The following is a 16,115-nucleotide window of genomic DNA, read 5'->3' on the forward strand; positions in this document are numbered from 1 at the left end:
CATGGCTCACGGGCCCAGCCACTCCGCGGCATGTGGGATCTTCCCGGACCGGGGCACGAACCCGCGTCCCCTGCATCGGCAGGCAGACTCTCAACCACTGCGCCACCAGGGAAGCCCCTCTTTTCCTTTTATAGCAGCCGTGGCTGGTAGGCGATTAACTTTGGACAAATGGAAGGATCAATTATTCTGCTATGATAGTAGGAAAGAAGGAAGGATGGATGTAGGTAGGAGGGGACTGGAAGATGAGGTGGCTGGAAGGTGGGGTATTCTTTCTGAGGACCCCCATTTTCTCTGTGACATAGACAGTGAGGACATCTATTGAGACAACTAGGAAGGTGATGGGGTAGGAGGTTTGAGGAGCATGAAAAGGGAAGTCAAACCTAATCCACCACCCGCCCTCCAAATTCCAGCTGCTTCCTGGGCAGCCCTAAGGGTTGACATTGAAGCCAGAGATCATCAGTCAACCGTGGCACAAATCGACTCGGTAAGATAAGTTCCTGGTTAAGGTGTGGAGACGATGGGCTCTCGGACAGCTCCATGGCTGGTATTCTAGCCAAGTAGTCTGGCTAAAGCAGTGGGCAGAGGAATTAAGGACCTTGACAGAAAGGCATTGATGTGATTGAATTTTTCTGCCACTTTCCCATCAGCTCATACTATCTCTGGGAACCTTAAGAAATTCTAACTGTTCAGCTGGACATTTCCCCACCCCCAAATCTGAGGTTATTTTAAAAACCAGAGGCTGCATTGAATTTTCTGCCCTTGACCATTTCTGCCCTGACCAAGGATCAGGCCATTTTCACACTGTTTTCAGGGGGTTCCCACTGTTTACATTTCTCAGTGTTGACAAGCATACCCATTTACCTTTATCCTTTGTTTTTTATCTTTAAAATAGAATAAAAATCAGGTTCTTGAGGACCCCTAACAGCAAACTGAATGCTTTATTCTCTTCAGTGATGGCACAATATTCATCTTGTGTTTTCTGGACGTTGGATCATGAAAAGAGAAACAGACGCAGAGCAAATCATCCCGTTCTTCAGGTTTATTTATGTTGCTTCAATACACTGACAAAATACACCACATTTTGTTTGTCACTTTTTCTCTCTCAAGAGTCAAGAGTGACTTTATCTTTAACCAGAGGATTCTCTTAAAGAACACGCACATGTGCGTGCACACACGAACACACGCACACACACACACACTCTCTCTCTCTCACGAGGCAAGTACAAAAAACATTAACTCCACCAAAGTGCATGTGAATGAAAGTGCAAACAGGCTTCATTTTTGAACTCTGGGATCATTCTCTCTGCTTCATAAATTAAACAGAAGGCGTTTCACTGCCCTAGGCCGGGGCTGGGCAAGGGCTGGGAGAGGCTGCCGGGGCCAAAGGGTATATGGTTCCTGCCGCTGGAGAGCAGGGCAGAGGGCACAGGGCAGCGGTGCCAACTCCCTCCCCTCACCCCTCACCGCACGCGCCCAGGTCAAGGTGCAATGATCTCATTGGGGAAGGGATAGGGGCGAAGCGGCAGCGGGGTTGACAGAAGGTAGATTTCTTTCCCCCTTTTTTATGATTTGGTTTCTTTCCAGAGTTTGATGTTGGCGCAGACAGTGCTGAGGCCTCCAAGTTCGGAGGCCTGGGGGCCCTTTTCTCCAAGGCCCTTGGTCCATCCTGTCTCTCCTGTAGACAAGCATTAGGATGGTGGTGGACAGACCCACATGGCACAGCTGTCCCAGCTGCACTCCTTAGAAGCGGAGAGGCCCCACAGCACAGCTGTGTGTACTTGCTGTCTTCTCCTCACACCAGAGTCAACGAGCATCTCTCCCCAGTTTCACAAGGAGCAGACGAGGCCACAGAGCTGGTGGGTATTACTGCCACCCAAGCAACCAAGAGAGAGAGGCTCAGCTCGCTCCACCTTACTCCTGGCCAAGGGGGCCCCAAGCCTCTGTAAACCCAGCCCCCAGCCCGAGGCAGGGCCTGGCCGAGCCCTCCCAGGAAGGCAGAGCCTCTGAGGACCGTCTGCGGCCCTGCGGCAGCTCAGCTGGGGGAGCTGAATGGCTGCCCTGGCCAAGCTGCCTCTGTGAGAGAAGGTTCCCTCCTGGACTGGGGCAGGGACTCAACAGAGCTCTGGGTTTCCCAAAGATAAAGCTTCATATTTTAACAATAATAGCCCTTGACATTTTCCCAGCACCGAGGCTCACGCCTGCACCCTGTCAAACACTTCCAAGAGTGCCCTACACGCACCCGCACGTGCACATCACATGATGGACGGGAGGGGTCTGGGGAAGGCCCCTGGCTCCACAGGAGCTTGGCGGCGGCTCCGCACCTCCACGTGTGGGGCTGGCTCTTGCCGTGGCCTCTGCCCCCGCCCCTGCAGGCTGGGAGGCGGGTTTGGCAGTGGCTCAGTGGAGGCTAGGCCCCCTCCTGGACAGAAAGGTCAAAGTCCCAGAGCCCTGGCAGGCACCTGGCTGGCAGTGCAAGACAGATGGAGAGTGGTAAGAGAGGCTTAAGGGACATGGAGACATCAAAGATTGAATTCACCTTCTTCCCAACTCCCAACTTCAAGGGGTGTTTGTAAGACTCCCCAGGAGCAAGACATTTAAGGGCCAGGTTGAATGTGATGCCACGGGGTGTATGTGCCAGGTAGCGTGCTACATCCCCACGGCAGGAGGCCTGGCAGGCACAGGGCCCTCACCCCCCGGGCAACACGTTGGCTGAGACCCACGGCTGCAGAGAAGGATGCTATACCCAGCTTTGAAAGCCACCATGCCTGCCGGACCGCCCTGCTGGCCCAAGGCCCGAGGCTATATGATGTACCCTGGGGCTGGCCTCGGCCACCTAGCCAGCCAGGGTGCCTCTTCTTCACACTTGACACAGAAGGGGTGTAAGGGGGACATCGTGGAACCTTAGCCTCTGCTACAGAAGTTAAACAGGTTCTAACCACCCGCTCTACTGGAAACAGGACAGGGCATGGGACACTAAAATACCATGTGGTCCAGAACTGGGCGTGTTGAAGAAGGCATCCTGGCTCAGAATCCCCCACTTCCAGGCAAAAAAGAGAGAAAGGCAGCCAAAGCCTCCCAATGGATCCTATGAAGACATACCTCTGGGGCTCACCCGTCTAAGGGGGAAGAGCCAGCGGGGCCTGGCTGGGCCGTGCCCAGGAAACCAGGCAGCAGAATGTGGGCAGCAAAACCAGCAGACAGAAAGAGGGGAGGTGTCTTTTTGAATAAATACATTTTCGGCAGGGTCGCTTCCTGATAGGAGGAAAGGGAACAAGGAAGCAAGAGCGCAGAGAGATGCCAAAGAGAAAAGGGCCTCAGATTGGAGGACTCCTGTTCTACCAGACTGTTCTTAACGGCTGAGAGAAAGACCCTTTGGTGATGAAACACGTCGCTGGAGATGCGGGGCCGCCATGGGTGGGGCACCTTCAAACTTCTCCATCAGTGGTGCTCCCCCCGCCCAGTCTCACCCTCACCGGTGTGCCCGGTGGCAGATGAGCTCTAGGACTCGGGGGCTAGGACTCCATCCTCCTCAGGGCTCCTCTGCTTCCCTGGACCTTGTACAAGGCAGCCCCGGAGAGAAGGACCACCCCTGATAAGGGACAGAGGGTGGCAGGGGCACGGATGGGATGTGAGGAACTCAAGCCGGGAAGGAAGCAGCAGCTGCAGAGGGAGATATTTAAGAGACCAGCCCTGAGCCGGTCACTTTAAGGTGTCGTCGGCGTTTTTGAACATGAGAATGGCGTTATAGATCTTCAAGGCTGGGCCCAGCTTGACACTCATGATCTTCACAATGTCCGCCTGTGTCAGCAAAAGGAAGGCCTCGCCGTCAATCATCTGAGGAGTTGCAGGAGGGAGGTGGAAAGCGGAGAAGGTGGAGAGGGTCACGGGGAAGGAGGGGGTGTGTGTGGGGAGTGGAGAGGGAGAAAGAAAATAGGAGTAAAGGACAGATGGGGGGAAGGGAAACAGGAGGGAGGGGGAGAGGGAGGAGAAAGGACAAGGGAGGGAGGAAGGAAAAAAGGAAGACAGCAATGGGGAGAGAGAAGGAAAGAAAGATATCCACTGGTTTCCCCACGTCCACACACAGACACACACACACACATGCACGCACACGTGCTCTAGCTCTGTCTCTTTCTGCTGGCTGGTCTGGATTTCAGTATGTGTTTACATAATGTCCTCTGAGTCCTCACTGACAGCGGCTTCAAAATACCTGCTGTTGCTGTGCCCACATAAGGGTCAATCTTGGCACTGCGAATAGTAAATAAGCAGACACCGACGGCATTCCCACGTGCTGCAGGCTGAGCGCTACCATGTTACCTATGAGCTATTCCTGAGAAGCAAGGGGCAGCGGGGAAGGAAGAGAGGAAGAGAGAAAAAGAGATGAAATCTGAATCTAACCAACCTCTGCACCTGACGTCCAGTTTATAAGAAACACAGGGGAGAGTGGACCTAGTTAAACGACACCACGAGGAAGCAGTGAGACAGATCTAGAAGTTCACATTCACCAAGACTGTTTCCAATGTCACACACACAAAAAAAAAAATTAAAAAAAAAAAAAAAGAGAGGAAACTATTCTAGAATAGAAGATATTTAAGAAACATAACAACCCAAACCAACTGTGTGTACCTTGCTTGGGTCCTGGCTCAAAAACACCAACTGCAAAAGATACTCTGGGCACGAGCAGAGAAATTTGAATACAGGCTGGGCATTAGGTGATATAAAGGAGCTACTGTCCACTTGTTCAGTGGGATAACAAGGTTGTGGTTATGTGGAGAAAGACTTTAGTTTTTAGAGATGCGTGCTGAAGTACTCAGGGGTGAAATGTCATGATGGCCATTATCTACTTAAAACTACTTCATCTGGGACCTCCCTGGTGGCGCAGTGGTTAAGAATCCGCCTGCCAATGCAGGGGACACGGGTTCGAGCCCTGGTCCGGGAGGATCCCACGTGCCGCGGAGCAACTAAGCCCACGAGCCACAACTACTGAAGCCCGTGAGCCTGGAGCCCGTGCTCCACAACAAGAGAAGCCACCGCGATGAGAAGCCCACGCACCGCAACGAAGAGCAGCCCCTGCTCGCCGCAACTAGAGAAAGCCCGCGTGCAGCACCAAAGACCCAATGCAGCCCTAAATAAATAAATAAAATAACCTTTCTTTAAAAAAAAACAAAAAAAACCTGCTTCATCTAAAAATAGGTGAAGCAGGGCTTCCCTGGTGGCGCAGTGGTTGAGAGTCCGCCTGCCGATGCAGGGGACACAGGTTCGTGCCTCGGTCCGGGAAGATCCCACATGCCACGGAGCGGCTGGGCCCGTGAGCCATGGCCGCTGAGCCTGCGCGTCCGGAGCCTGTGCTCCGCAACGGGAGAGGCCATAACAGTGAGAGGCCCGCGTACCGCAAAAAAAAAAAAAAAAAAAAAAAAAAGGTGAAGCAAATAATTGTTAATTCTCCGGGATAGGGAGATGGGTAGGGAAAGGGAGGGGAGAAGCCCATTGTGGAGGAGGGAAAGAGATGCAGACAGCCAAGGCGGGAGATGGGGCTAGGGGTGGGGTATGGTGAGCACAAGGGCCTTTTCTCTCAGCGGGTGGGCCTGGCTGGGCTGCGGAGCCTCTGGGCAGGAGGGCCATGTGGCTCCTGGTCCCACCATTTGGCCTGAAGAATCCCCTCCTCTGGGTACTGGGACCCCTTTTTTGAAAAGGTATCATCCCTCCTATACTCCCTCCTTAAGAATCATGGCAAACAAAACACTTCTATGGTGTTTCTTATATGGCCAACACTGTTCTTAAACACTTTTCGTATATTAACTGATTTAATAATTCTCACAACACCCCTCTGAAGCAGCACCAGTATTAATTACCCCCATTTTACAGGTGAGGAAACTGAGGCAGAAAGACTAAGGAATTTGCCCTCATCACATGATGCTGGGCCAGGCACACAGCAGACTTCAATAATTATTTGCCGAGTAAATTAAACAAATACATGAGAGCTACAATAAAGGTGACAAAGGGAGGACTGGGCAGACTTTTCTTAGGTCCATCAGTGCCAACCACCAGACTGAACAGACTACCCCTAAGACCATCGATCCGATATGCTCTAATTTCTCACTCATGAAGCATCCCTCTAATGAACGGTCTGCGTCCTGGCTGGAAAGAATCCTGACTCATGTCCCTGAAAGCATCATTTCAACCAGAGAAAGCCCATTCCTTGGAGCACGGTCCTCCCTGGGGAAATGGATGACATGGACCAGATCCCGGAGAAGGTAATCCTCAGACCCTGCAAAGGTCCTCCTCCACCCTGAGACTCTATTTGATGCCCGTGGGCCACCAGCACACCTTCCCCGCTTTTGCCATTGCTTTTTTGTTTCACAGATCATGCTGAACTGAGATACACAGTAGATGTTCCTGGGAGAGATAGACCTTTTCCTAAAAAGGGGAGGATGCCCAAGGATCAAACTCTGGGGTGATTCCACAGCTGGCTAAACCACTGCACTCAAAGAGCGTTGATTTGTGACCTGCTGTCACCTACAGGAAGATCTCTAATGGGTGTCACGTGCTTCTGCTCTGTCTCATTAAACACATGCGGTGAAGACTTGGTGGAAGACACAGAAAGCTTGGTTTTCAAATGTACAAGTTGTGTGAGGCTGGAAAGCCCTATGAATATCAGAGATGACAGAATCGAGATTTAAAACAATGAGACTATGAAACCAACGAGAGAACATTTAATAGGGATAAATGTAAAGTTTTACATTAGGCTAAAAAAAAAAACAAAAAAAAACCCCCAGTGGTACAAGGAACACACTGGAAAATTTGGTTAGACTATAATAGATAATTGACAGAAAAGGCACTTGGGGGACTCTGATGAACTCCAAACTGGTGTGATGTGGCTGTAATAAAGCTAGTGCAAACTTAAGTTTTGCCAACAAAAACACAGGGTTCAAATTTGGAGAAGGAGAAAACAATGCAAATGCCCACTAACAGAACTGTGGGATTTTCATAAAACAGAGCACTGCTCAGAAATAAAAAGGAGCTAATTGCTGGTGTACACTATAACATGCATGAACCTGCAAAACGTTACACTGAAGAGAGACAAACGCTAAAGAGTACGTGCTGTATGATTCCACTTATGTGAAGTTCAAGAACAGGTAAAACCAATTTATGGTGCTAGAAATGAGAACAGTGGTTGCCTATGAGAGCTGACGAAAGGGGCCAGGAAAGAACTTTCTGGTATGATGGAAATGTTTTATATCTTGATTGACATGTTGGGTTCAGGGTGTATACAGTCCAGAACTGTACTTTTAAGATGTGTGCATTTCATTCCATGCATATTTTACCTCCATTAAGAAAACAAAACATCTAGGTGTCAGTTCATAGGTTGTAACAAAGGTCCCACTCTGGTGGGGATGCTGATAATGGGGGAGGTTGTGCATGTGTAGGGGGCAGGGGGTACGTGGAACTCTCTGGACCGTCCTCTCAATTTTCCTTGAACCTAAAACTGCTCTAAAAAAAAATAAAGTCTTTTTAAAAACAAAAGCATCAGACATACAGGGGAGCAGCAGCCCAGTGTGTTCTGTGTTGGTCAGACGGCATCTGAAGCTTGGGGCATAGACACATTCTGATAAGAAGATCATCAACCCGGAAGGCAAGCACCCAGAGTGGGGAGGAGTTTGGGAGCGCCACCACCCAAGGGTCAATGAAGAAGCTGGCTGTGTTGGGCCTGGATAAAGAGATTCTTCCAGGGAAAGAGGAATATACTTCTTTCTCCTGGGCACCAGACCTGGAGGTGGCATCTATGGGGAGCTGAAACCACGCTCTCTTGGGTTAAGGGGGGTATGTGTATTCTTTGGAAGGAAGACCTAAACGAACTGAAAGGTCCCTTCCAATTTCAAACTCTACGAATTAGGCGAGTCACGATAAAGCTCTTTATTTGAGGACAACTACACATTGAAAGCCAGAAACACCATGGATTGAGCTCTCCCTGTATCAGGCATGTGGCTATAGTGATGTGATCTGTATATTACTCTACAGCATTGGTAGATAATAATATAGATGCTGACGATATAGTTACACTAGACATTCTGGTATAGTGATCCACTCATCATTTCCAGCGCTCACATGGCCCTGCGAGGCAGTCATCATTATACCCATTTATCTCTATTTTTTTGGCCATGCTGCATGGCTTATGGGATCTCAGTTCTCCAATCAGGGATTGATCCTGGGCCATGACAGTGAAAGCACCAAATCCTAACCACTAGACCACCAGGGAACTCCCCACCTCTATCTCACGGATGAGAAGATGCAGACTCAAAAGAGCTCCAACCAGCAGAACTAGGATTCAAATCCACCTGTCCACAAAACTAGTGGTCTTTCACCTACAGTTCACTGCTTCTCAACTGTGGTAAGCTTTTGGGTCTTAATTAAGTGTGTGTTAGGATCCTCGCAGTAAATGGCAATAGCTGTGCCAGTCAAAATACACTTTAATTGACTGCCGTTGAGGAAGCTAAGTTTGGAAAACAAAAGTTCGAGCAGAGAGCACAATTTCTGTTGTGAATGGAATCCTGTTTCCAGGATGGTTTCCCTTCCTGAGGACGGTCTGAACAGAGGGTTTGGTTCCCAAGCTGGGCCATGGTGCGTACCAGATTTTTCCTAGAGACGTGGGTCACTATGACTGGTCCCCCTAGGTGGGACGACAGAGGGCCCTCTCTAGCTGGGGGCAGTGCTGGGGAGGGCTCCTGCATCCTGCTATCTCAACGATGGTGACCCTCCTCTGTCCCCACCCTGCGCTTTGCACCTTACCTCATCTTTGAAGAGCCGTGCTTGGTCCTCACAACCTGTCAGGGTCTGAACAAAGCCGAAGACCTTGGAAACCAAAGAAGACGTGTTGCCAAGGCGACGGGGCTTGGGAGAGGAGGGAGGAGGCCGGCCTACCCGGCCTTGGTGCCTCCTGGGCTATGGCAGTGTTGCTTTTTCTTATCAGCCTAAGAGGATCTTGCATCTCTGTGCTGCTGAGTGAGCGAGGTGGGGCCCCTTGCTCCCGAGGCCCAGGCCTGAGCCTGTCTCTCCTGCTAGACTAGCAGCACGCCCTCCTCCCCGTGCACTAGGATGGGCCTATCAGACAGTCCCTCAGTTCCCCCCAAGGCCCCCACTGAGCAGCTGGGAGGGACTGTGGACCGCAGGAGGTTGAGTCAGGAGCAGTGTGGGCCTCTGCCCGACAGGGGCCTTTCCTGAGCCCTCCTGCCAGGGTGCGGTGAGGGCAAAGCAGAGGAGGAGGAAGAGGGAGGGGTCCTCACCTCATTGATGGTCCACTTGGCGACTGTCGAGGCCGAGATGCCCGCCACTCCTGGTAGGAGCTTGCGGTGCTGCTCCCAGCACGCTGACAGTGACCGGTCGGGGTGGGCCGACAGGGCCGACATGAAGAGGGACTGGTGCATGACGTCAGTGGTCAGTGCTGGAAGGCAGAGGCAGAGGCAGAAGCAGAGGCTGGCGGCCAAGGCCGAAGGCTAACCTGGTCTCTGAAGCCCGCTCATCCCCAGGCCACCTGAGAGACTGGCTGGCAGAGTGGGCAGGACCATGGCCCCTTTCGGATAGCCCTGCAGAGCCAAGAGGGTGATCCAGATCTCCTGACTCCTCATCCAGGGCTCGCCCCTTGGGGTAAAGTGGGTTCCTCACGTTACAGACTGTGTAGGATGACCCCACGCCCATCCTTCTGAGGCTGCATCACCCTGGGCCCTTCGAGGATGCTCTTCTCTCCTGGATCTGCTGCAGCATCCCAGAAACACCACTAGATACCTTGCATCAAGACGGCCCCCAACATCCAAGCAACCTCAGCCCGGACATCAAAAGTCCATTCTGGGGCTTCCCTGGTGGCGCAGTGGTTGAGAGTCCGCCTGCCGATGCAGGGGACACGGGTTCATGCCCCGGTCCAGGAAGATCCCACATGCCACGGAGCGGCTGGGCCCGTGAGCCATGGCCGCTGAGCCTGCGTGTCCGGAGCCTGTGCTCCGCAACGGGAGAGGCCGCCAACAGTGAGAGGCCCGCGTACCGCAAAAAAAAAAAAAAAAGTCCATTCTGCTTGTCCTTCTTTTCCTAAGTCCTTCTGGGCCCCCATTCTTGCAGCCTCAGGGGGATCCTGTTTGCGAATCAGGATCAGCCTGCCCAGCCTGACACGCACCTGCTACCTGCTGCCTCTGTCTCAAGCTCCACTCCTCCCCACTACATCCCCAGCTGGGTCTAGTTTATTCTCTGCGCACCAGACCCCGGTCTACTCAGGCACATCTGGGGTGACCCCTGACCCACTCGGCATGCTGCCTGTCCCTCTGCTTCCTGATCTGTTCCTGGAACCCCTGGCTCCCGACTGCAGCCTCCAAGCGGCTCTTCGATTTGGTGAGTGACCCTGTTCTACCTGGCTTCCTCTTTGGCCAGCCTTGGTGGCTGTCTGCTTGGACTTCATCTACTTCTGGCCACTCTGGCAAACCTGGTCCCTACCCACCTTACCTGCCTTGGATGGGCCACACGGCCACTGTCCCATGGGGCTTGCCCTGCCTCTGCCCAGAATCCAAGACAGCTGGCTCTATCCTGTTCAGGTGGTAACTCTAGACTCTCGTGAACGCGGCCCCCCACTGCCCTCCTCTTGCAGGCCCACCCTGCTCATCACATTGTCCTTGCATCCCTCCTCTTCGCGTCAGCCTTTCACCCTGACTCCTTGCACCTCACAATCACCCTCAGAGTCTCTGGGATCCCGTTTCCAGCCCCACTGACTGTTCTTCTGTAACTCAGCCTGCCTGCGGCCTCTCTGTTCATCAGCCCAAACCCATTTGGGGTGCACCCCGGATCTCCTGTGACAGCTACTGCCACCAGCACTTCATTTACCTGCCCTCAGGTCTGGCCTCCTGTCCAGCAGGTGCCCCTCTCTGAAGCCCTGTGTCTGGTGCTCCGTGTACGCTGGCGAGGAATCTGGGAGCTGTGCTGCTCCGTATCTTTCCTCCCCAGAGCACAGGACAGGAGCTTTTGCAGGCACCCGTGATATCTTATCTAACTGCAGAACATCTAGCTGCAGGTCAGAAACAGCTCCTCTTGTTCTTTTTTTTTTTGGCTTAAAAGCAACAGAAATGTATTCCTCACAGTACTACAGGCTGGAAGTCCCAGATCAAGGCACCAACAGATTCGATATCTGGTGAAGGTCTGCTTCCTGACCCACAGGCTGCCATCTTCTCACTGCGTCTTCACATGGCAGAAGGGGCAAGGGGTCTGTTATAAGGGCACTAATCCCATTCTCAAGGGCTCCATCCTCATGACCTAATCACCTCCCAAAGGCCCCACCCCAAATACCGTGACACTGGGGATTAGATTTCAAAATATGAATTTGGTGGGGGATACAAACGTTCAGTCTATAGCACTATTATTATTGGAGGTTAATAACGGTGTGCTGAATAGGCACTGAGGAAAGGCAGGGGAACCACGGTGCGGGAGGCAGTGGGGTTAATACAGTATAATAGAAAACACAAACTGGACTCAGAATCAGGAAATGGGGTTAGTTCCTTACTAACTTGCTCTTTAGTCCTGGGCAGGTCATTTAACATGGGCCTCAGTTTCTCCATCTGTAAATAAACTGGTTGGGTAAGGAAATCACTGCTGTTTCCTCATTCCTTCCAACAGCTGACACTCATGGGGCGTGAATGGCCCTGCGAACAGAGTGAGCACAGCTGAGGCCTGTCCTCTCCAGGCGGTCTCCCCCAGGGAGCTGTTTCCCAGCAAACCCACAGGGAGGAGATCTACCCACGGATGCGTGAGAAGACTCCTCCGGAACGAAATCCAGAGTGACAAGTGTCCCCCCTGGGAGAGCCAGCTGGTGGAATGGGGAGCTCTGCCCAGAGGTCAGAGGCCTGGGCTCTGTCCCCCACCCTGTCCCTGAAGTGCTTCAGGCCTTGGGTGAATCCTTCCCTGTCCAATCTGGGCCACAGCCTCAGTCTGTGGGAAGAGTTCTCAGGATAATTCTGGAATGAACACAGTAGGCAAGAGCCCCCTGGCAGTCAGAACATGGAAGCCAACAAGGTGTACCAGGATGGGATAGGAGAGGTGCCCACGGCAGTCCCATCTCTGAAAGTCCCCACTCTGAGGGCTGGGAGGCAGGCCAAGACCCGCCTCACTCAGGCCTGAGGCTGCGGGAATTGCCTTCTGTTTCTACCAAGAGGAAACAGTATGGAACAGCAGCAAGAGGGAGTCAGGCAAGACATCAGGACTAATGATTCCCGCAGGTTATCGAGCACTTCACATGGACCACCTCATTTGAGCCTCTCACCACCTTTTAAGATTGGCACTATTATTATTAGCATTTTACAGATGAGGAAGCTGAGGCTCGGAGAGATGGCTTCTGCTCAAGCTGTCACAGCATGTAAAAGGCAGTCTGCCTTGAGGTTGTGCTTTAAATCTCTGTGCTAATACTGCCCGGGTTACAGAGACTGTTCCTGAAGAACTGGAATAGCCTGGGTCCTGCCCAGAAACTGTGCATTGATCCAGGTGATTTCTCAAGGTCTCTTCTTGCCTTAAAGTGATGTGCATTCAGGGAATTCCCTGGCGGTCCAGTAGTTAGGACTCTGTGCTTCCACTGCAAGGGGCCCAGGTTCGATCCCTCGTCGGGGAACTAAGATCCCGTGTGCCCCCAGGCGTGGCCAAAAAAATTATCTATCTAACAAAAAAAATGATGCGCATTCAACTCAACTGAAACAAGATCCCCAGCATCCCTGCTGTGTATCAGGACCTATGTCGGTGGCTGAAGATATAGATGAAGTCATCACGCAGTGGAGGGCTCGGTCACCTTGTCCCTCCCCTTGGAGCCATGGGCTTGAGCTGTGTCCCATGCCCCTTCAAATTGATATGTTAAAGCTCTAATCTCCAGTACCTCAGAATGCGACTGTTTTTGGAGAAAGGGCCTTTAAAGAGGTGATTAAGTTAAAATGAGGCTGATAAGGTGGGCCCTAATCCAATCTGTCTGGTATCCTTATAAGAAAAGGAATTTTGGAGACATGGAGAGACGCTGGGGGCACACAGGCATAGAGCAAAGACCATGTGGGACACAAGCAGGAAGGTGGCTGTCTGTACGCCGAGGAGAGAGGCCTCAGAAGAAACCAAACCTGTTGATCCTTTGAGCTTGGGCCTCCAGCCTCCACAAGTGTGAGAAAGTACACTTCTGTTGAAGCCACCCAGTCTGTGGTACTTGGCTGTTGCCGCCAAGTTAAGACAAAGGAGGTGGAAAAGTGAACTGACGTGTGGGTCAGATAATTTACGTCTGTTGTACCAGCAGCGATAGCAGGAGAAGTCAGACCTGAGTTTGAAGCCCAGCTCAGCCCCTTATGAGGCGAATGACCTTGGGCAAATGACCTCACTCTACCAACCTCTCACTCCTCTTCTCTCAGGAGAGAATGACATCTGTGTTACAGACCACTTGTGAGAGTCAGCAACGGTATAGGTAAAGCATCTGAAATGGTGCTGGGCCCATAGTAGGTGCTCAATAAACAGCAAAGTAGTGACTATTATTTCAGGTAATTGACACCGGAAAGGCAGATATTATTCATGTTTTCAAATGAGGAAATTGAAGCTCAGAGATGTTAACTAAGTTGCTCAAGGCCACACAGCTAGAAAGTGACAGCCATGGCCTCCCTCCCTGGAAGCCTAGATTGAGAAAAGCAGAGCTGGAGGCATCATCCCACCTTACAGGGAACCAGAAGTCCAGAGAGGCTCTGCGCCTTTCCCGGAAAATCACAGCAAAACCAGGGATGAAAAGGGGCTGGAATCCGAGGTCGCTCAAGGCCCTACCCTGTGGTCTTGCCACTGCTCTGTATCCCCAAGTATCTCGAATGCAGAGGTGGCCTGCCTGCCAGCTTCTCCGGCTCTGGGCACCCCTGGTGACTCCTCCCACCAATTACTAAGTACTCATTGTGAACGCGGCGGAGGACACAGGAATAACTGGCCCAGGACTCACTCGGGAAATCTTCCTGTGGGATCTTCTGATACTTTGGAGGGCGTCCGATCCTGGAGAGAGAGGGACCAGGTCCATGGCAGGGAATCAGGGCCTGGGCTGGCCCAGGAGGACTCGAGGCCCTGCACCCTTGCCCTCCGCACCGGCTGTGATGGCGAGGCTTCTTCCTTAGGGAGAAGCCCGAGAAGTTCCTCTTACGGGCCAAGGCCTCCGTGTCGGACAGCTCTGCCTTCAGCCGGCTCTGGTTCCTCTCGGCCAGTGGGCAGCCCGAGAGGCAGTGGTGGGCTGTGAACTTGCCTGTGACGTGGCCAGAGCCATCACAACCAGGAGTGGGGCACTTTCTGGAGAAGAAGAAGGCTTAAGATGGGCTCAATCTGATAGTTCCCACTTAGCTCTTCCCAACCCTGGCCCCATTAGGAGAGCGGCTGGGTGGGCCCTGGTCGGCCACCCACAGTGGGTATAAAACAGACCCTCTCTGAGCAACAATGCCCGAGGGTCTCTTAGCAGGAGCCCTTCACTCACCGGTGGTGAAAGCTGTACTTGGAGGTCCTGGTCTGTGGCAGGCTTCGACAGCTGAGAGGGGGACAGCCCCCAGGGGAGGCAGAGCTGGGCTCTCTGGGTCCTGGAGGGGCAGGAAGAAAAAGGTCAGCACAGGGCCCTGGCGGTGGGGGCGGGGCTGGGAGAGGAGTCATGCAGGGCAGGGAAGGTCAGCTCCCTGACTAGGAACCAGTTCCCCGGGTGCAAGGGGCCCTGAACCAGGCTGGGACACCACTTCCTGGGTGGATATGGATGTCGGCCTCTCTTGGGGGAATGAGGGCTTGGCTCTCATATTCTCTGTGGAAACCTGCAGGCCATACTCTCTGAAAGGAGGAGAACCCTTGGGGAGAGCACCTCAGGGCCGGTGTGGGCACAGCTGCCCGGAAAGCCACATCAGGCAGATTTTCATGTTATTCTTGTTTCTCAGTTTTACCCCCAAGACTTTGGTGACCTTTTTTAGGCTCTGCCCATGTGCAGAGAACAATCAAATAGAATCAACACCACATTGAAACAGACGTGGGTGACCTCTAACCCTGCCTGCTGAGGGGACCAGGATCTGATTGAGGGAGCCACACTGCCTTAGCAAACACAGCGCATGCTCGGTGTGGCTCTGCTATTCGCTGAGAGAACTCCCCAGGGGTACAACTACCTCCTAAGCATATGCTCCCAAGTGAGCTTGGCCCTTCACACCTCCAGGCTCCAAACCCAGCAAACTGGGGAGACCAGAGGCACTGCTGTGTGTAGCAAAGACCCCTGAGGTGGGGAGGATGAGGGACCCCAGAGCTCACTGTGGGCATGCTATAGAAGGGGGAGGGGTGCCAGAGCTCGGGGGCAGGGCCGGGCATCAGGAGGAGAGGGTCAGGGGGCCCCAGGGGTACACACGGAGAGGAGGCTGCAGGGGATGCCCCGTCTTGGAGCACCAGCCCGCGGGGTGGATGTCAGGGTGGTCGGCATCGATCCAGAAGTCGTAGGCGTGGCTCCAGCCATCAAAGTGGAGCTGGGGAGGAAAGACCCTTGGAGGTCAGGTGCTCCTCGTGGAGCCCAGCTCAGCCGGGAGGTCCTCCAGGCTCCAGGAGGCTCTCCCCATCCCTGGGGCCCGTCAGAAGCAAGATCCTGGATTGGAAGAACCAAGGGGCCCACCCCACAGTAGTCTGTCTTGGCCACCACACTTCCCAAGGGTTTCACCCTTTAAGTTAGTGGCATCTCCCATCAATCCTTGGATAGGACAAGGATGATTAGGCCCATTTTATAGGCTCAGAGAGGGGACGTGACTTGTCCAGACTCACAAAAGTAAGTCCCAGATGAGGCCAGACTGAGACCCAAGATCTTCGGCCTCAGGTTCAGAGCTCTCTTCCCTGCAACGCACAGCCTCCCTCAAGTCTGGCTCATGCCACGCCCTTGACCTCAACCCAGCCTACAGGAGCCCTGCCCAACTGGCCTGTCCACTCCCCCAGCCCAAGGAGCCCAGAGCCACCTTTATCCGATGGTCCTCAACATCCTCCACGCTGGCCACACGAATTAGGGCTGGGTTCCTGCGGTCCACGGCCTCCAGTTTCATGTTGACCAGGAAGCTGTGTGGGGGTCGCTGCGGGGGGACAGCAGCCTTCAGGCCGAG

General features: G+C 53.0%; 1 protein-coding gene across 8 annotated transcripts in view; it reads right to left on the bottom strand.

The window, feature by feature from the left end:
* L3MBTL1 (L3MBTL histone methyl-lysine binding protein 1) overlaps window positions 1-16,115 on the bottom strand; it is a 52,741-nt gene that overhangs the window by 12,608 nt on the left and 24,018 nt on the right. For 3 of the 8 annotated variants that reach the window (XM_049698703.1, XM_049698702.1, XM_033433753.2), the window contains 7 exons: window positions 15,975-16,085; window positions 15,383-15,497; window positions 14,486-14,585; window positions 13,967-14,304; window positions 9,279-9,436; window positions 8,785-8,847; window positions 1,013-3,834 (listed from right to left, as the gene is read on the bottom strand). In XM_049698703.1, coding sequence (XP_049554660.1) covers window positions 3,700-3,834; window positions 8,785-8,847; window positions 9,279-9,436; window positions 13,967-14,304; window positions 14,486-14,585; window positions 15,383-15,497; window positions 15,975-16,085 — 1,020 coding nt within the window. In that variant the 3' untranslated portion in view covers window positions 1,013-3,699. Of the gene's footprint in view, window positions 1-1,012; window positions 3,835-8,784; window positions 8,848-9,278; window positions 9,437-13,966; window positions 14,305-14,485; window positions 14,586-15,382; window positions 15,498-15,974; window positions 16,086-16,115 lie in introns of those variants that run through there. The other 5 variants (XM_033433755.2, XM_033433756.2, XM_033433754.2 and 2 more) reach the window with 5 other exon arrangements.

Source organism: Orcinus orca, chromosome 16 (genome assembly GCF_937001465.1).
Source record: "Orcinus orca chromosome 16, mOrcOrc1.1, whole genome shotgun sequence".
Lineage (NCBI taxonomy): Eukaryota > Metazoa > Chordata > Mammalia > Artiodactyla > Delphinidae > Orcinus > Orcinus orca.